Source organism: Argiope bruennichi, chromosome 8 (assembly GCF_947563725.1).
Source record: "Argiope bruennichi chromosome 8, qqArgBrue1.1, whole genome shotgun sequence".
Lineage (NCBI taxonomy): Eukaryota > Metazoa > Arthropoda > Arachnida > Araneae > Araneidae > Argiope > Argiope bruennichi.
Genome location: NC_079158.1, coordinates 105,730,524 through 105,751,460, shown reverse-complemented (window position 1 = coordinate 105,751,460; position 20,937 = coordinate 105,730,524). Strand labels below are relative to the sequence as shown.

Genomic DNA, 20,937 nt, shown 5'->3' with positions numbered 1-20,937 from the left:
CAATGTGTTCATTTTTGCAGAAAAAGAAAACTTCATCTCGATCCAAATATTAAAATTCGGAACATTCAAATCCCTGTGGTGAATGAAGTACGGTTTTTGGGAGTGATTCTCGATCGGAAGCTCAACTTCCTTCCGCATATTTTATATTTACGGAAGAAGTGTGAGAAAACCTTAAATATATTGAAGGTACTCTCCAGAACATCTTGGGGTGCCGATCGAACCTCCCTACTCCGTATTTACCAAGCAGTCATCCTCTCCCGTATTGATTACGGCTGTATGGTATATGGCTCTGCACGCCCTACGGTTTTGCGGAAATTAGACACCATCCACCATACCGCTCTAAGAATCTGCTCCGGAGCTTTCCGTACTTCTCCAGTAGAGAGCTTGTACATTATCTGTCATCAGCTACCTCTTCATTTAAGGAGGAAGAAACTGTCTATTTTATACTATTTCCGTTCACAATCTGTACCGAATCATCCCGTTGTTGGTATAACATTGCCAATTAGTCTTCGTAGACTACATGATGCCCGTCCCTCTCACATTGTTCCATTCAATGAAAGAGTCAAATTACTCCTACGTGACACGGAGCTATCAAATATTACCATAGAAACTTTTGATTTCTTTAGTTTTTCGCCTTGGGATTTTCCATGCTTTTCCTTTCTGAATCCCTTTACAGGCTTTGATAAATCTTCGACTGATGCCTTTATTTTCCAACAACTTTTCCATTTTCATCGCTGTCTGTACTCTTCGTTCTCGCCAATTTATACAGATGGCTCAAAAATGGATGAACATGTCGGTTGTGGGATCGTTTTACCATCTGATACTCTGAGCTATCGTCTGCACAAAACTTTCTCCATATTTACAGCTGAGTTAATTGCGATTTTCTGTGCTGTTCAGAAAATCTCGCTCTCAACGCAGCGTAAATTCATAATCTATACTGACAGTATGAGTGCCCTGAAAACACTCTCTCATTATCATAATGGGATTCATCCAGTTGCTGTTCGAATTTTATTGACTTTGCGACTCCTACACAATAGAGGTTTCAATGTCATGTTTTGTTGGGTTCCGGGTCACGTGGGCATCTCAGGGAATGAGATGGCAGACTGTGCTGCTAAGCAGGCAGGCACTCTTTTGACGCATGAACTTCCTTACTGCGATGCGAGAAAATCCGTAGTCAACTACATTTATTCCATTTGGCAGGAGGCATGGGATCTGCAGATCCACAACAAATTGAACTCCATCAAACCAAAAATTGGCTATTGGCCAGTCCTTCCAATTCGAGAGGTCGATGTCAAGTTGACTCGCCTTCGTATAGGGCATTCTCGCTTTACACACCGTCATCTCCTTTTCGGTGAGAGAACACCTATTTGTCCAGCATGTAACACTGATTTTAATGTGAAGCATATTTTGGTCGAATGTCCATCATTTAATTCTCATCGCCAGAACTTCTTCCACTCATCTTCTGTCAATATGATTGACTTGGTGGGTGAGAAACACCACCCAAATATTTTTAACTTTTTAAAGGCAGTTCAGTTTTTTATTTGCATTTAATACTTTTTGACATTAATTATTTTTTACTATGCAACACCTAATTCCCTTTTCAAAATCATTATTCATATTGTAATTCTAAAATTTTACATTGAGAGTACGTGTAAACAGTTTTTTATCATTATTTAGCATTTTTATTCTTCTAATAAGTCTATTTTAATATGGCCTGATATCAAACCATATGCTTGGCGCAGTATGGCCAAAGATGGCTCTTGCGCCATAAAACCAAACCAAACCAAACCTATTGCATCTTACTAAAATTTTGTGTTTTTATATCGAATGGCAATTTATTTTACACCGCACTAAAATGAAGATTTGAATCGACATGTATACTGGTCAAATGCAGTTAATGGGTTAAAATAATAAAAACTAAATTATTTTAAATAAAATCGATAAAAATATATTTATAATATATTAAAAATGTATCTTAAAACCTTAAATAGAATTATTAAGAAATAGGAATGTTAAAAATATATTTTTCAAAAATCTTTCATCATGTGCATCAGGCAGCAACGAATATTTTTACTCAATCTAACTCGCCAACTATTTTTTCATAGTTAAATTATTATGTTTTAAAACAAATTTTATTAATTACGAAATAATAGTCATAACATGCATATAAATAGAATTGCGAATGTTTTACAACGATGTAGTAAATCGCGATTTAAAAAAATGAATTTTAAGAAATGAGTTAAGCTCATGGTGATAATAAGGAATCATTTCACTCTAATTTGCGTTTCTCTAAAAAAGAATAATCGGAATATGAAATTTTTTATATAAGAAAATAATAATAAATAATAAAATGAAATTCAGATGAACTCAGAAAAGAGTAAACTCAGAAAAAATCACAGAATTCCAATTGCACAATAATATTAGGAATTATTCAAATGAAATATTTAATCTGTTTTAACCAAACCGTAGATAATTATCGCTTTAATTCTTCTAAATAATTATTAACGGAATGAATGAAAGATCAGCAATAATTATTTCGAGGAAATCGGTATTCTTACGAAACATACCTCAGAAAATATCATCAATATTCTTTGTTTCCTAGAATTATAGATAATAAGTAATTATGAATGATAGATAAAAGGACTCTTAATAGGAATGAAAACAAGACAGAATTGCTAAAATGAAGTACATTTTGTTCTTTACGTTGATAGCGATCGTAAACTGCTTACCAGTAAGTCAACTTTTTTTTTTTTTTCATTTTATTTGCTTTGTTTTATGATTTTGCCAACTATCATTGAAAATCAAAAAAGGCATCAAAAATTTAAGGTTTTTAAAGGTTTAAACAAAGTTTTAGGGCTTATAATTAATTTGTGATTCAAGAAATTCATGATCAATGCAGCTTAATAATCATTTTGCATTTTCTCGCAGAAAAATCATTCTTAATCAATGAATTTATGATCAATAGAAACATTCTTTACCAATATACATTTACAATCCTTTTGTACTTTCTCACATAAGAAATATGCTAGGGGAAAATATTGTATTTATCAAAAATTTCGAAATCGAGATTTTTAAAAATATGCATGTTTAAGAATACCTTGAGTCCAAGCACCATAGGTTTGGAATAATGCCTGGAAATATGACAATTGAAAAATGCAATGAGTTAGACGAATGTTATTCAGTATATAGCCTTATCCTTAAATTTGTAGAATTAGAATTCCTATTGGTGATTTTGATATATCTGCTTGTGAGAACACTATAACTAAGGAATGAAATTTTTTCCATAGTTTTCCTTGCATACTTCATAAATATGGAGCTGTCTTTTTGATTATCCTTATAAGAATCCAGGTCCTGAATGTAATGTGAGGACTCGGACAAACCCTTAAATGTCATATTAAAGATCGCAAGTGAATGTGTCATCCACTTATTCCTTCACTCCAACTTTCTCATGCAGAGACACAGTATGTCACGCTTTCCGTTTCGTAGTTTAATGAAGAAAAACATGCATGAATTTTGGGAATCTTCCTTTTAATCAATTTAGTGTCAATTTTAAGAGTATCTATTATTCTTAAGATGATTTTTTACGAAAAAGTATAGTCTTTAATTTATGAAAGTATATATATATATATATATATATATATATATGAGAGAGACTATACTAGTATACGAAAAGATATATGGTTTGGAAATTTCAAAGGGAATAATAGCTTTTAATTCTCAAAGAAATTCCAACATAAAGACGCCATTAATCAAAACAAATTCTAAACAATGGGTAGCATTTTATTCAGTAAATAAATAGTAATAAGATCAAAATAAACTTCTAGGAGAAACTCTAAATTATACATCATTCTTCAAGAAAAAGTTTAGAGAATTTAATTTTTGAAATAAAACTGTATTGACAATGACATTAGTAAACGCCAGGTTTGTTGGTTTTTTGCAATAAAACAAAAAAATTCATTTTGTTTACCTTTTTATTCTATGAAATGATGAACAGTGGGAAAGGAAAGAGGATTGAAAATCAATCATCACCATTCATCAATCCACGACACTTTTCCCTTCCTTTTCATTTGAAAGAACCAGTTACCATTTCAGAACTCGTTTGATTACCATTTTGATTTAAATTAATTCATTATGTAGTCAAGAGAATCGGCAGAAAGCAAGATGATAGGGTAAGAAAACTAAACTTTTAATTTAACCCTCATTACCTGAGAATCATCCTTGCCAATAAAGGAGGAAACCATCATGAAAAAGGATTAGCCGGTTTGTTTCCTTTATGACACCTGGATGTACGCAGAAACTCGTGAGTTTACGATAAGATGCTTACAACAGATTGAAAAGGGATTCTACAAAATTAATTTTTTTTTCTTTTAAAGTGAAATTGAGAGTTTTTTTTTTTTTTAATCCATTGGGAATGTTTTTACTACGGCATTTTTATTTGCTCAGACAAAACAGCGCCTTCCTAGTATTAAAAGAGAAAGGAATATGCATTTCGAACCTACTGTCGTTGACCAATGGGTTCGAAGTTCGATAATCATCCTCGATTTTGGAAACAAGATCATACATGAAATTTCATTTATTTTGCTTGCCACTGCTTCACATATACATGGAAAAGAAAATAAATAGTCTGTTCAGGGATGGACTTACTACAAAACCTGCGGAAGTAGTTTACACAAAACTTTCTCATAAACTAATAATTATAGCCGCATGCTATTGATGAATGATAGCTAGGGAAGAACCTATTAGTATGCAATCTTTGGTGATTAACCTTTGGGATGGGGTTAAAACACAAATACCAAAAAACCGAGTTATTTTGAATGACTTTTTCAAGAGCGATTAAAACCAAAATTTTAACACAGGATTACAATTATAGTCACAAAATCGCATACCAAATTATATATTGTCTAATATTTCATTAAAATAATTCTATTTAGTTTAAAAGGTAAAAAGAACAAGATGGTGTGGCCTTTTAGATCAATATTAAATACAAAAATCAAAAGAAGAAAAATAAGTGCAGCTTTTAGAAGTTACTGATCAGTCTCTATATGTTGCCTGTCCATATTGTCAACGAATATTGCTATTCTTTTATTTTGATTCATTCTAAGATCTTTGTTTAGCTCTCAGTTATTAAACCTCAGTTCATGTGCGTTTAATCATTAAGAAGTTATATTGTTTATTTCGTAAAAGTTTCATTATTTTTTTCCATGTGACAATATACATAAGTCCTTATGTTTTTGGGTTATTGCATTCTGATACGCTCGAGTATATAGATCTATTTATTAATGCATATTCCTTTAACGGATATGGTTTGGCCACAATTTAATGCACATCTAGATTTTTCATAAAATTGTACGCCAAATTCTATATACTTAGTTCTTGACCTTTTTGAGTCACTTTGTTTACATATACTCAGATAGAAAGACTTTCCTTAAATGGACTTCATTCAAAATTTGGAATAAATCTATAAATGTAATGTTAACATATTAAATTAATTAATTTCTATATTTCAATGAATTTTTAATGTATTGTATTTACTATGAGTCGCATGTAATCATAGGTATGCGGACATAATTCCGAAAAATTACTCCCCTCAGGGGCTCACCTACTATAGGTGAGTACGGGTGTCCCAATCCCGAGGTACCCAGGGATCTTTACTCCCTTTAGGTTTACTCTCCTCTGCGGCTTCTGCTTTCTGCTTTGTTTTTTCTTTCCCTCGACGGCAAGCGAGGGAGCTCTCCATGAGAAGCTGTCGCCGCTCTGTTTGCTTCTTGCTTCTCATGGACAGCCAAAACCCCACGTGTTGGCCGTGCGTGGCAACCCACTAGAAAGACGGGTGGTGCACTGTGGTCCCCTATGCATCAATCGGCTGGTAGCTAGTCACCTGAGTGGCTAGTCTGCTAGGGATCAAGCGAAGGGGTTACTCCTTGGGCTTGGCGTTAAGGGTGGTCACTGTCCCCGGGGGTAACTCCGAGCGTATAGGTTCCGGCTAGCATCAAGGTAAGCGCCGAGGCTGGGAATGGCCAGAGCCGGTGGCTGCCTTCCCTTGTTGGGCTCCGTGGTGGGCGGTGCCGTCGGACCCGAATCTTTTCTGATATCGTATGGGCTCCTCCAAACGTGGTCCCTTCAGTGGGCGTAAAGTTTACCATATTACCACTAATATTCATTATTTTGATAAGTTTTTTGTAATCAAGCGTCTATCGGATAATAAAGAGACCTTTTCTTCTGTTTCACCGTTTCTTGTGCAGAAAGCAATATCAGCTACAGTTGGTGATGTCGTATCTATTCGGAAAATGCGATCTGGTGATCTGCTAGTGGAAATAAACACCAAAAAACAAGCACAACAAATTATCAAACTCAAAGCTCTTGCAGATATTCCGGTTTCCGTGAATTCACATACATCTCTAAATTTCTCCAAAGGTGTTATTACCTGCGGAGAACTATTCAATGTGTCTTTAGAAGAAATATCCCATGAATTGAAACCACAAGGAGTGACGCAAGTTCGCCAGATTTCAATTCGGCGAGAAGGTCAAATACTCCCAACTAAACACTATATACTTACATTTCACAGTCCTAATATACCAGAATATATATATGCGGGCTATATAAAGTTACCAGTTCGACCGTACATTCCGAATCCATTAAGATGCTATCAGTGCCAGCGATATGGTCATTCCAAAGTAAATTGCCGCGGGACACTAACTTGTGCCCGTTGTGCTGAAAAAGGGCATGACAGCCAGCAGTGCACCGCAAAAGAAAAGTGCGTGAACTGCGGTGGTGATCACCCCTCATATGCTCGATCTTGCCCACGCTGGAACTTGGAAAAACAAGTGACATCATTAAAAATAAAAGAAAATTTATCATACCCCGAAGCCAGGCGTAGGGTCCAAACTCAAACTCCTACTCCTGGTGTAAGTTATGCTTCAGTTGTCCAAAAATCGTTTTGCATAAATTGTTCCTGTGAGAACTGTATGAAGCAGACTACAAAGACAAAACCTCCTGCAAAAACTTCTGAATCTGATTCTGAGAATTCTGTTAAAAACCTTCCAGAATCTCCTAAACCTGACCTGTCAACATCGAAAAAAATTCGGAAAAAAAAACCTCAGTCCTCACTGACATTAAAACTCGCAAAACGTGGTCTTTCACATAAAGACCTTTCCTCGAAACTGCAAAAGTCTACTTCACGGAATTCAGTGGCTTTGGGTTTGGCGAAAGATGGTATAGCCCATAAGGACTTAACGTCCATTTTTGGGGGCAAACCAACCATTCCCGATTTTAAGCTCCATCCATCGGAGGATGAAGATGCACTTGATATGAGTTGCGAAGATCAGGCAACTCCAATAAATGGTCATTCTCTCTCCTTTTCCAAACCTCGCTCGTAATGGGTACCTTCTTTTCATGGAATTGTCGCGGCATACGTTCCAAACTTCCAGACATCAAGACAATTTTAAACAAATTTCATCCAATTTGTTTAGGTATTCAAGAAACCTTCTTAACACCCAGTATTCCAATAAAATTGCGCGGTTATAATTGTACCAGGAAAGATACAGACACAGGATCTCGGAGTTCTGGTGGTGTCTGTCTCTTAACTTCAAATCTATATCCAAGCACACCTCTTACTTTGCATACACCTCTACAGGCTGTGGCAGTGCAAATTCACACACGAACATTAGTCACAGTCTGTAGTATATATTTACCGCCTCATGATGTCATTAATCAACAACATCTTGACAATTTAGTGGACCAGCTTCCTAGACCACTTATTATACTAGGCGATTTCAACGGGCATAGTGTTTGGTGGGGTTCAGAAAGTACTAATTCTCGTGGGCGACAGATCGAGCAGTTTATTTCTAATAACTGTCTCTGTCTCCTTAATAATGATGAGAAGACTTACTTTCATGAACCAACACGCAGCTTCCATAGTGTTGATTTGGCCATATGTTCTCCTGAGCTCATGCCATTGCTGAATTTTGCTGTAAGCAAAGACCTTTACAATAGTGATCACTTCCCCATTATGGTTCCCCTCAGGGGCTCACCTACTATAGGTGAGTACGGGTGTCCCAATCCCGAGGTACCCAGGGATCTTTACTCCCTTTAGGTTTACTCTCCTCTGCGCCTTCTACTGTCACCTTTTTTTCTTTCCCTCGAGGGTAGGCGAGGGAGCTCTCCATGAGAAGCTGTCGCCGCTCTGTTTGCTTCCTGCTTCTCATGGACAGCAAATACTCCCACGTGTTTGCCGTGCGTGGCGACCCATTAGACGGGCGGTGCACTGTGGTCCCCGGTGTATCAATCGGCCGGTAGCTAGCAACCTGAGTTACTAGTCTGCTAGGGATCAAGCGAAGGGGTCACTCCTTGGGCTTGGCGTTAAGGGTGGTCACTGTCCCCGGGGGTGACTCCCAGCGTATAGGTTCTGGTCAGCATTATGGCAAGTGCCGAGGTTGGAATGTTTCCAGAGCCGGCAACTACCATCCCTTGTTGGGCTCCGTGGTGGGCGATGCCGCCGGACCTGAATCTTTATCAATGTCATATGGGGTCTTTATCTAACGTCGTCGAAGCCAAATCTACTACTCGATACATGGTCATTCATACACCTAACACTTTTCATTCCATTTCTCCGTTTCTCATTAATAAACTTATTTTATCTGATATTGGTGAGGTACAAAATATAAAAAAATTACGTTCTGGTGATCTACTATTACAAGTGTCTGAAAAACAAGCATTGCAGATCAGTAAAATGACAACCCTGGGTTCCTTCCCAGTAGAAACATCTTACCATAAAACGATGAATATATCACGTGGTGTCCTTTCTGAACCCGATTTTATAAAAGTTTCTGAAACAGAATTTTTAGAAGAACTACGAGATCAAAATGTCTGTGCCGCTCGTCGCATAAATATTCGACGAGGTGACAGGCTTGTTCCCACGCAACATGTTGTTCTAACATTTCAAACGCCGGTTTTGCCAAAATCCATCAAAGGAGGTTATATTAATTGCAAAATTCGACCCTACATCCCTAATCCTCTACGCTGTTTCAAATGCCAGAGGTATGGGCATTCGCAAACCAGTTGTCGAAATAATGAAAATATCTGTGGTAAATGTGCAGAATCTGGGCATGAAATGAATGCTTGCACATCCGATATTTCGAAATGTGTTAACTGTTCTGGCTCCCATGCTGCATTTTCCAAGTCCTGCCCTAAATGGATCCTGGAAAAAGAAATAATTTCCCTTAAGATAAAAAAGAATATAACTTTCCCAGAAGCGCGAAAAATGGTGAACGATAGAACTCCAAAAGTTGGTGTTTCCTACTCATCTGCTGTTAAATCTATTCAGAATACATCCTGTTCTCAAACTGATGCAAATATTACTCACTGTAACTGCGCAATTACTAATCCAGTACTGCCCACTAACATGTCATCTACTTGCGTTCAGCTTCAAAAAACTTCTGTAACCTCTAAAAATTTGTCTCCTAAAAAGTCAGCACCACGAACTTCTGATGTTTCAAAAAAACAAATTGCGAAAAACAGGAAGAAATTGAAATCACTTGCAACAAGGCCTCATGTTGCAGAAGATTTTTTAAAAATCGATACGTCATCATCTGAATTTTCAGATATGGAGTTGGATTCTTCCGCTTCACTAAAGAAAAATCTTGCAGAGGGTGTTAAGAAAAAGAAAAAGCCTCCAGATAAAGAGTGAATTTTATGGAAGCTCTGTTTTCCTGGAATTGCCACGGGTTTCGTAATAAAATATCTCGTATTAAAGATCTCATTAATGAAACTCATCCCGTCTGCATTGCGCTCCAAGAAACCTTTCTTAAGCCATCAGATAATGCAAAAATTCGGCGTTACAGCCTGATTCGAAAGGACGTTAATTCTGATCGAGCATCTGGGGGTGTTGCCCTCTTAGTCTCTCATGACTGTCCATCGTCTGTTATTTCTCTACACACGAATCTACAGGCAGTTGCAGTCCGAATAATGGCTCCCTCTCTGATCACAGTATGTAGCATTTATTTACCACCGAATGCACCTATAGACCAAAGAGACATTAATGCCTTATTAAATGAGCTTCCACCCCCTCTAATCCTAGTTGGAGACTTTAATGGCCATAGCCCTCTCTGGGGTAATGAGCATGTTAATTCTCGTGGGAAACAAATTGAGGAACTAATTGACTCTCATTCTCTTTGCCTCTTAAATAATGGAGAACCCACATATTTTCATAAGCAAAATAAAACATTTCACTCATTAGATCTTGCTATTTGCACACCATTCTTGGCACCGAAATTTAATTTTAGAGTGGGAAATGATCTTTTTGAAAGTGACCACTTTCCTATTTTCTTAGAGCCCGTTTACTCCAATAGCTCTCTAATGCAACGACCCTCCCGTTATTTATTCTCAAAAGCTGACTGGATGTCTTTTTCTGTTTTAGCAGATATTACAAAAACAATGGTAACGGTTGAAGATATAAATGAAGTAGTTCACTTAATTACTAACACATTAATAGGAGCAGCAGATTCAGCTATTCCAAAATCTGGAAACTGCTTTCCGAAATACCGGAAGCCATGGTGGAACCAAGAATGCACTAAAGCTAGGCAAAGAGAAAAAAGAGCATGGAATAAATTCAGGAGAAAACCAACAACAAGAAACCTCATAATTTATAATGAATCAAAAAGTAAGGCACGACTAATCAGAAGACGCAGTCAAAAAGATTGTTGGGTGAATTACGTATCGAGTATTAAGTCTTCTGTCTCGGCAAAAGAAATGTGGATCAGAGTAAAGAAAGCTTGTGGGATATATCCTGAAGTCCCTCTTTCTTGTTTAAAAGTAAACAATAAAGAAATTACTAGCTTCCAAGAAATGGCGAATACTCTCGCTGAAACTTTTGCATCCGTATGCAATTCTAACAATTATACTGAGAACTTTCTTTCAATTAAACGTAAATCGGAACGAACCACTCTGCGTTTTAATACAAACAAATTTCTACCGTATAATTCGGATTTTACCCTTTTCGAGCTACAGCATGCTTTATCAAATACAAAAGAAACGGCTCCTGGCCCGGATGGAATCACGTATGCTATGCTTAAACACCTTTCTCATGATGCTTTGTTAAATATCCTGTATATGTTTAACAGAATCTGGAGGGAACATGTTTTCCCTATTCAGTGGAATAACGCGATTGTAATCCCTATAGCAAAACCTAATAAAGATCCTCAAAACCCCATGAATTACAGGCCTATTGCGTTGACTAGCTGTCTGAGCAAACTTCTTGAGAAATTGGTGAATGCACGCTTGATATACGTGTTAGAGAAAAATGAATTTATATCCGCTTTCCAAAGTGGTTTCCGAAAGCGACGCTCCACTATTGATAATCTTGTAGCTTTGGAGACAGATATAAGAAATACCTTTGTACGGAGAAACCACTTGGTGTCTGTCTTTTTTGACATTGAAAAAGCTTACGATAGAGCGTGGAGATTTGGAATTTTAAAGGATTTGTTTAATTTTAACTTTCGTGGAAATTTACCTATTTTTATTAAAAACTTTTTAGCACACAGACTATTTAGAGTCCGTTTGGGAAATACTCTCTCTAAAGCGCATTGTCAAGAAGAGGGTGTACCGCAGGGCAGCGTATTGAGCGTGACTCTGTTTATTATAAAAATCAACCAAATTTTATCCGTCATTCCATCCACTGTACATAAAAACATCTATGTTGACGACCTGCAGATCTCCTGTTCTGCTAGGGATATGCGTTTTATAGAACGGCAATTACAAATTGCAATTAACAACATGGTAGCCTGGTCTGAAAGCAATGGGTTCACATTTTCTCCACAAAAAACTGTATGTATGCATTTTTGTAGAAGGCCACTACATCCAGATCCTGAATTAACACTGAACGGTAATCCTCTGACTATATGCGACCAGCATACATTCCTAGGTGTTATATTCGACAAACGCTTGACTTTCCTCCCCCATATCATGGATTTACGGAACAGATGTCTGCGATCGATGAATATCCTTCGTGTTTTGTCAAATACTGCTTGGGGTGCTGATCGCACTAGTTTGTTGAAAGTATATCGAAGCGTTATTCGCTCCAAATTGGATTACGGCTGTTGTGTTTATGGTTCGGCTCGAAATTCTTATTTATCTCGGCTTAATTACGTTCATCATCAAGCTCTGCGTGTATGCTGCGGTGCATTTAGAACATCCCCGATTAGCAGTCTATATGTTGAAACATGTGAACCTTCGTTGTCTTTTAGACGAAACATGTTGTCCGCCAGTTACTATTTCCGTGTTTTATCTAACCGATCTCATCCTTTAAGGAGAATGTTTTTAAATTGTCAATCTCCACTATTCAACGTCCGCAGATCCTGTATACCTCCTCTGGGAACACGTATATTGAAGTTCTTACCAGAAAGTTACAATAATATTGAAATTCATGACGAAAGTCCTTTTAGTGTACCACCTTGGTGTCAATTTGATGTTGTTTTGCTTTATCCATTTCAAAAATTTCTTAAGTCCAATACTCCTGATTTCATTTTTAGAGCACTTTTTTCTGCTCATAGACATATGTACAGTGATCACATTCCTGTATACACGGATGGTTCCAAAGCCGAGTCTCATGTTGGTTATGCTTTTGCTTGTGAGAGTGTAGTTGTAGGTCAGAAATTGCACGAATTTACTTCAGTTTTTACCTCGGAGGTCATAGCTATATATCGTGCCATACAATATATTGCCAAGAACAAGTTTAGAAAGGCAATCATTTATTCCGATTCTTGGAGTGCCCTTCAAGCCCTTATTGAAAAGACGCACAATCATGCATATATTTCTGATATCAGGAGTTTGCTAAAGGAATTATGTCAAAATGGTTTTGAAATTCTTTTCTGTTGGATTCCTTCCCATGTAGGTATCCAAGGGAATGAAATAGTAGATATTGCTGCAAAATCAGCAAACGAATCCTACAAACAAGCCATTCCTTATGCTGACGTACGTTCTTCCGTTCGTAAATGGTTATTCCAAAATTGGCAAAACCAGTGGAATCTCGAGACAGAAAACAAACTACACACAGTCAAACCTTTTATTGATCTTTGGTGTTCCTCCCTAAATCGTCAATGCGATGTTATTCTTACAAGATTACGCATTGGACACTCTCGCATAACTCATAAATATATACTTTTGAAGCAGCCACCACCAACTTGTAGTCGTTGTGGTGAGAATTTAACTATCCGACATATATTGATTGAATGTCAGACACTGGACTCATTGCGTCTTAAGTATTTTAATACAGTTGTTCCTTGTCTTCCGCTTTTAATTGGACGTAAACCGCATTTTAATATTTTCCTTTATTTAAAAGAAGCTGGTTTTATCAAAGAAATTTGAAATGTTGATACCTTCTTATCATTGTTCCTAATTTATAGTTGTTTTTTAATATCGGATTGTAAAAATTTTATACATATTTTTAAGATATAACGCTAAAGCTTTCATCTAGTTGCGGCGCAGTTTATCCAGAGAATGGATCTTGCGCTAGTGTAATACTCACTCACTCACTCACTCCCCATTATGGTCTCGCATGCTGATAGCGGCGGTGCGACTCCTTGTCCTCCGCGTTTTCTATTCCAGCGAGCAGACTGGGATGCTTTCTCTCATTTGGCAGAAATCACTGAGATCATGGTCAATACTAACGATATCACGGACGCTGTGCAGCAAGTCGTTGACAGCATAATAAGTGCCGCAAATGCCACCATTCCAAAGACCTCCCCACGTCTGAGAAAATTTCGCAGACCGTGGTGGAATGAAGCTTGCCGCGATAGTTATAAGAATCAGAAAAAACGCTGGAATATTTTTAGAAGGTACCCTACGATAAAAAATCTTGTGGCTTTTAAGAAAGCCAAAGCCTTAGCTCGACGCATTCGCAGACGTAGTCAGAGGGAATCTTGGATCAAGTTTGTGTCTTCGATCACATCCTCAACTTCTACCAAACTGTTGTGGAAAAAGGTAAAAGCTGCAAATGGGATTTATAGTGAAACTTCCATTCCCGTTTTAAAAACAGGAAACTTAGTGCATTCCTCCCCATTAGAAGTAGCTAATATTCTCGGTCATGCTTTCGCACAAGTTTCCGCAATTGATTCCTATAGTTCTGAATTTCTGGAAATTAAGAATCTTGCGGAGAGACTGATTTTACAATTTAATGACCGAAATACTTTAACATACAATTCTGAATTCAGGATGTTTGAATTGAAAACGGCTCTGTCTCAAGCCGGAGACACAAGCCCGGGGCCAGATGGAATAACTTATAGCATGCTTCGCCATTTAAATGAAACCTCCTTATCTAATTTGTTGTTACTTTTTAACAGAATTTGGACTGAACATAAATACCCTAAACAATGGAGCGAAGCTACTGTAATTCCAATTCTAAAACCTGGGAAAGATCCATTAAACCCTCTGAACTATAGACCTATTGCCCTTACCAACTGTGTTTGCAAGACCTTTGAACGCATGGTCAATGCTCGTCTAATCTTCGAATTGGAGAAACAAGGATGCATACCCCAGTTTCAGAGTGGTTTCCGTAGAGGCAGATCAACTTCTGATAATCTCATTCTATTGGAAACACAAATTCGGAACGCATTTGTCAGGAGGAACCACCTTGTCTCCATTTTCTTTGATATTGAGAAAGCATATGACCGTGCGTGGCGCTATGGCATACTTTCTACACTTTTTAAATTTGGTTTTAGAGGAAACATGCCTATATTTTTACAGAACTTTTTATCTCATCGTATATTTCGAGTTCGTATTGGTAGTTTTTATTCAAATTATTTTATACAAGCTGAGGGTGTTCCACAAGGAAGTGTCCTCAGCGTCACACTTTTTACTGTGCATCTTAGTCAAATTTTAAATTATTTGCCTTCATTTGTTCAAGCCAGTCTCTATGTTGATGATCTGCAGATCTCATGCGAAGGTAGTAACATGAATTTGATCGAACAACAATTACAAAATGCAGTCAATAAAGTGGTTACTTGGTGTAATAAAAATGGTCACGCTATTTCCCCTGAGAAGAGTCAATGTGTTCACTTCTGTAAGAAGAGAAATATGCATTTAGATCCTGTCGTAAAGATACGTGATACACCAATTCCAGTTGTGACTGAAGTAAAATTTTTGGGAGTGATCTTCGATCGCAAACTCACTTTCCTTCCACATGTCTTAAACTTGCGGAAGAGGTGTGAGAAAAATTTGAACATTTTAAAAGTACTTTCTAAAACATCTTGGGGTGCCGATCGAACCTCCCTACTCCGTATATATCAAGCGATCATTCTTTCACGCATGGATTATGGGTGTATGGTGTATGGGTCTGCCCGCCTTTCTGTTTTGAGACATCTTGATACTGTCCATCACTCTGCTCTCAGGATCTGCTCTGGTGCTTTCCGCACCTCTCCAGTTGAGAGTTTATATGTAATTTGTCACCAGTTGCCACTTTGTTTGCGGCGTCAAAAATTATCTACCTTGTTTTATTTCCGTGCACAATCTGTCCCAAACCATCCCATTCATTGCATGGGTTTTCCTGAAAACCTTCAAAGAATTTATGATGCCCGACCTTATCATATTCTTCCTTTTTGTCGGAGAGTCAAAAATTCCCTGCACGACTCGGACCTTAATAACGTTGCCATTAAATTTCTTGATTTTTATTCTTTTCCTCCTTGGGATATTCCCAATTTTTCCTTTTTGAACCCTTTCTTGGGGTTTGATAAATTTTCAATGAATCCTGTTATTTTCCAACAACTTTTTCATCAGCACCGCTGTCAGTATTCTTCTTTTACCCCAGTGTTTACAGATGGCTCAAAATCAGATGGATATGTTGGTTGTGCCATTGTAACTCCATCTGATACACTCAGCTATCGTCTAAACAACGTTTGTTCTGTTTTTACTGCTGAGTTGGTAGCAATATTGCACGCACTACAGGAAATTTCACTCTCCACTCAGCGTAGTGTTATCATATATACTGACAGTATGAGTGCATTGGAAACACTTGCTCATTTCCACCACCATATGCATCCAGTCGCTTTTGAAATTTTGTTTAACCTGCGGATACTAAAAAGCAGGGGATTTAATATTCTTCTCTGCTGGGTTCCGAGTCACATGGGTATTTCGGGCAATGAAAAAGCTGATGTTGCAGCTAAATCTGCATCAACATCTCTGTCTCTGGCCCTCCCATATTGTGACGTCAAAAAGTTATTTATTTATCAAATCTTTACAACTTGGCAAAAATCATGGGATCTGCAGATCCAGAACAAACTGCAGTCAATAAAACCCACAATTGGTTTGTGGCCTGTTTTACCTATACGAGAGAATGATGTTAAATTGACTCGCCTCCGTATAGGACATACTCGCTATACTCATCGTCACCTCATCGTCGGTGAAAGGGTGCCAATGTGTACCACTTGTAATATTGCTTTTAGTATTAAACATATCTTAATCGAATGTCCCAATTTTAATGTTCATCGACATAATCTTTTCTACTCGTCTTCTGTTAAATTACAGGACCTGGTGGGTGAAACACACCACCCAAATATTTTCAAGTTTTTAAAAACCATTGGCTTTTATTCTTGTATTTAGTGATTTTGACTTTTGTTCATGTTTCACCTTTTACTTTGCTCCATTTTAACACTTTCATCACATCAGCATTTTATTGAAATCATTAACATAATTGTACATTAATTTCCTGCATTTTCATGCTGATCTCTTTCGCTTTTATATCTTAATGTTTGAATGTTTGGTTTTATTGTCGGCCTTTTCTTACCATTTGCTTGGCGCAGCTTGGCCAGATATGGCTCTTGCGCCAATAAACCGCACAAACCAACCAACCAACCAACCATCCGAAAAATTACGTTTTTGGACTCGGAGAGGTCAGAAACTTGGAAAAATCATTAAAATCTCGAAATCATATTCTTTGAAGATTATAGTAATTCTTCATATACGACAAATTAAAAATCAGAAATTAAATTAAATGGATAAAATTAGAATTCGATGTACAATTTTATCATTTGAATTCTTGGTCAGTATCATATTTCAGACCGATTCTGTTAAAGGTTTGACCTTCTGTCTGTCTGTATATCCACCTGCATGTGAACATGATTTTTTACAAACTTAATGACTTATTTATATAATATTTTGTATATGGTCTTGCAGCCAAAATTGTAGATTCACTTTAACTTTAATCAGCAGTAAAAAAGTCGTCTGAAATTTCATTTTCTTCATCATAATACGATGCACTCAACAGGACGCATTGTGTCATAATATAACGAAAGTAGGAAGGGAGGGGGGGGGGTAACACTTGTGTTGATAATCTTTGGTCTTGTTCCGAACTCCGTTTCTGAAAACAATAATAATCTGTATATTCGTTGCAGTCCCGGTTTTGCCCAAGATTCTCATTTCCTATTCCGAAGGGAAGGTATTACTTTCATTTAGGAGTAGCAGAGACTAATCCCGCTTATTATTCATTTAGAAAAAAAAAACATCAATACCTTGTGCATGATGATTTAAACATTTTTATATAAATTATTTTAAATAATTTTTCAATTACATATAGAATTTAAAAATTTTTACTTTATAAAAATAACCTCAATTTTTAGTTTCTTATTACAAAGGTACAGTTGCTGCTGTTAAAAAAATTCCATCTGGAGAGTTTGATAAATCTTCGCGTTTCCGGCACTTTCTTGATTCAAAGAATAAAAATTAATAAAAAATCTGATTTGATTACGATAGTTCAAAAACGCTACTGCTGATTCTGCTTCATTCTTGGACTCAAAAACCTTCTGCGCTTTCGAGCATGCGACAAGAGGCGTTTAATTTGTCAAAAAAAAGGAAGAGAAGAAAGATGAAAAGAGGAGATATTTACTTTTTAGCAGCAGGGTGAAAGTTTATTCGTGAAATTAAGAAACATAATAACCTTATCTCATCTTTCTGCGTACCACCCTGCAACAAATTACAATTCTCGAAAAATGCTAGTCTCAGAATCGTGAAATCAACAGTAGGATGAAATTATGTATACAGTCTTGACACCAAAGCTATACATTTACACCAAATTTTGGCCACAGCCATACGTACAGATTTTGTCAAAATTTGATAATATCACCGGCGGTTTTTGTTTAGACAAGGCATACGCTTCCGATAAAACAGCCGTGAATATGGTTGACAAGTAAAGTGATTAACTCAAAGCAGTGACTCAAAAACCTTCAGAAAAGAATCATTAAATATTATAGAAAGAAGTATGAGAATATTTATATAGAGAGTATTTTGTAATACATTCAAAAATGAATGAAAATCATTTTAATTTAAATATTGAAATTTTCTAATACAAAAGCTATTTATGAAAACATTTCTGTATATCTATGGAGATGGCAACTCAAAACCTTGAAATTTAGTACAGTCTTCGCTCAAACAAAATCTTCACTTGGAGAATCTATCCGCCTTTCCTTCCATCGGCGTTTATTAAATATCATAACTCAAATACGGTTCTACGAAAATATATTTATGTGGTTTCATGGATCATAATTATAGTCTAACTGAAATTTCGAACAAAACTTTTCAAAAGGAATTAATCTATCTCTCCATTTGTTGTTCGAATACGTTTAGTTAAGTTTGTTATATTAACATCCCGTTTTAAAGCAAAACTAGGATTATTCTGAGATGGACCTCGTAATTTTAAACCACAGTCAGATAATGAGAACGACACCTAAGCTGGACCCTCAGTCTCCAAACTTCCCCACTACACAAACGGTATTCTAATAAGAACATGATAATTCATAAAGCAATTAGTTAGGAAATTAAAATCTGGAATGGGCCTTAATACCAACATTGCATCTTAGTATAGAAAAAAAATGTTTAAAAAAGGTCATTCAAATTTCATTGTCAGTTGTTTTTTTTTTTTTTTAAGTTTATTTACAAAACGCAAATCATGCCGTATTGTATAAGTACCCGAGATGATCAAGATAAATATTCTTTCTGGTTTAGCCGCATACCATTGTATATATTAAACGTAGTCACGGTATGTATAATATATTAAATCTATTCTTGAAAATAGGAATAAATTCTAATTAATAACTTATTATTTTTTTATTCATTCATTCATTTTGTAGGAAAAAGATGATCTGGATCCTACTTCTGGATTTAGGAGAGTCAAGCGAATAGATGAGCGACAGTTTCAAGAAACTGCGGATAATTATACTAGAATCAACATCGAAAAAAATCATGAAGATTTAAAGTATAAAAATGAACAACAATACGACTATGTAGGCCCAGCATACGAAAAAAATACTGAAGACTACTATGGCAGTGACGAAAGCTACGAAAATAGCAGTGAAGAAGACAACGAGGACTTTTACGCTGCTTATTCAGATGGTAATAGGAAGCTATTTTTCTTTGATAGTATTTTACTGAAATTATTTAGAAATCTCAATATTAATATTTCATGATTAGTTGGATACAATTATACATTAATAAAGTATTTATTAACTGTGTTACATGTACTACTAATGGTACATGATATTTTTCGTTGATAAAATTTTTATGCTGTTTATACTGTTTAATCTTGTTTTTTTTAAAGGAATGTTCAAACTAAGTGGTAGGCAGCGGGCCTTTTAACGGCCTGTTTTAATGTTTATCATTCAAATACATGTATTTTAGCACGTTTCGTCTTTATGATGGCATTTATAGCGATGGTCAAAGTGGCTATATATTAAGATATTTTTTTCAGATTATGTTCCATTTCAATAAATAAATCAGTTTTTCAGATATTTTTATAGCATAAATTTCTTAAATGCGTCCAAAAAAATGTAAGTGATGCAATTTTCAGTTAAAATTGAGATAAAAATGAATTGTTGATAAAGCGGTTAAATTTGTGACCTTTCAACACATCGTTGTGTACAAGAAATTCTATTTACATCCATGTTGTTAATTAAAAATAAGCAGAGAAACTAGCTGCAGCTTAAAGCTGATTTACTAATCCAGTCAAAATGGACTCATTTCTGGAAAAATGCATAACAGCAACTTTACTCGTGTATGTAGTTGAGCCGAAACAGGCTAACCAAAACTATTTACATCCGGACTATTTATTAAACTATTTACTAAACTATCCGGACTATTTATTAAACTATTTACTAAACTATCCGGACTATTAACTAAACTATTTACATCCGGATATGTGAGTAGATGAAAGGAAGGGACTATAAGCTTTAGCACCGATCTTTCACATTTAAATATAGAACTATTTATCTTAGATGGAAAGTTGAAATTGAAAAAGCGTGAGTGTTAAACATGCCTATACGAATTTATAAAATAATTTAATTAGATCATGAGTAGATTTTCAAAAACGTGTGTGTGTGTGTGTGTGTGTGTGTGTGTGATTTGAGCGAGATTTTCGAAATTCCATTTTAACATGCAATATAAAGAAAGGAAAGACTGGAAAAATTCTGAGATCCATATTTAAATTATTTTTTGAACAATTCGACTTAGTTGAGAAAAACCGGATTCTTGAAAAATGGTTTCAAATGCAATACTGAGATATTTTTTAACAAAGAGAATTCACGAACAGAAAGAGAAAAAGAATCCTATTTTAAAAATGTTGCTTAATGATTTCAAATGGTAATATAATAATGCCCATTTTAAAAAAGTGATGAAAATTAAATTTAAAAAAGAAGAAGACAAAAATTACTTTGCGTCGTTTGGTTCTTGAAAAACATTAAAAAATGTTTTTTTGCATTTTACAAAAAATTTACAATTACATTTTAAATTATCCTTGGCATTTAATTTTCATTCTTTTGGTGATATTGCTTACATTCGTAAACTGATGAAATATCTATCCGTAATAAATTCAAATGAGAAGTATTTTTCTAAGTTTTCTGAATTTAAAAAATATGTTCATTGTGAAAATCTGAATGCTCAAAAAATGCGTCATGTTGGATAAAT

At 35.9% G+C, this 20,937-nt stretch overlaps 2 protein-coding genes across 2 annotated transcripts; both read left to right on the top strand.

Moving 5' to 3' along the window:
• Nucleotides 1-6,287: 6,287 nt before the first annotated feature.
• Nucleotides 6,288-7,376, top strand: LOC129980710 (uncharacterized). Its single transcript, XM_056091093.1, has one exon. The coding sequence runs from the start codon at nt 6,288-6,290 to the stop codon at nt 7,374-7,376; it is 1,089 nt and encodes a 362-aa protein (XP_055947068.1).
• A 1,040-nt stretch (nt 7,377-8,416) lies between these two features.
• LOC129980709 (uncharacterized) lies at nt 8,417-9,685 on the top strand. The gene has a single exon (XM_056091091.1). The coding sequence runs from the start codon at nt 8,417-8,419 to the stop codon at nt 9,683-9,685; it is 1,269 nt and encodes a 422-aa protein (XP_055947066.1).
• The last annotated feature ends 11,252 nt before the right edge of the window (nt 9,686-20,937 follow it).

Excerpts from the sequence above, each read along its gene's own strand:
- LOC129980710 (XM_056091093.1), top strand. The coding sequence starts at position 6,288 with ATGCGATCTGGTGATCTGCTAGTGGAAATAAACACCAAAAAACAAGCA.
- LOC129980709 (XM_056091091.1), top strand. The coding sequence starts at position 8,417 with ATGGCAAGTGCCGAGGTTGGAATGTTTCCAGAGCCGGCAACTACCATC.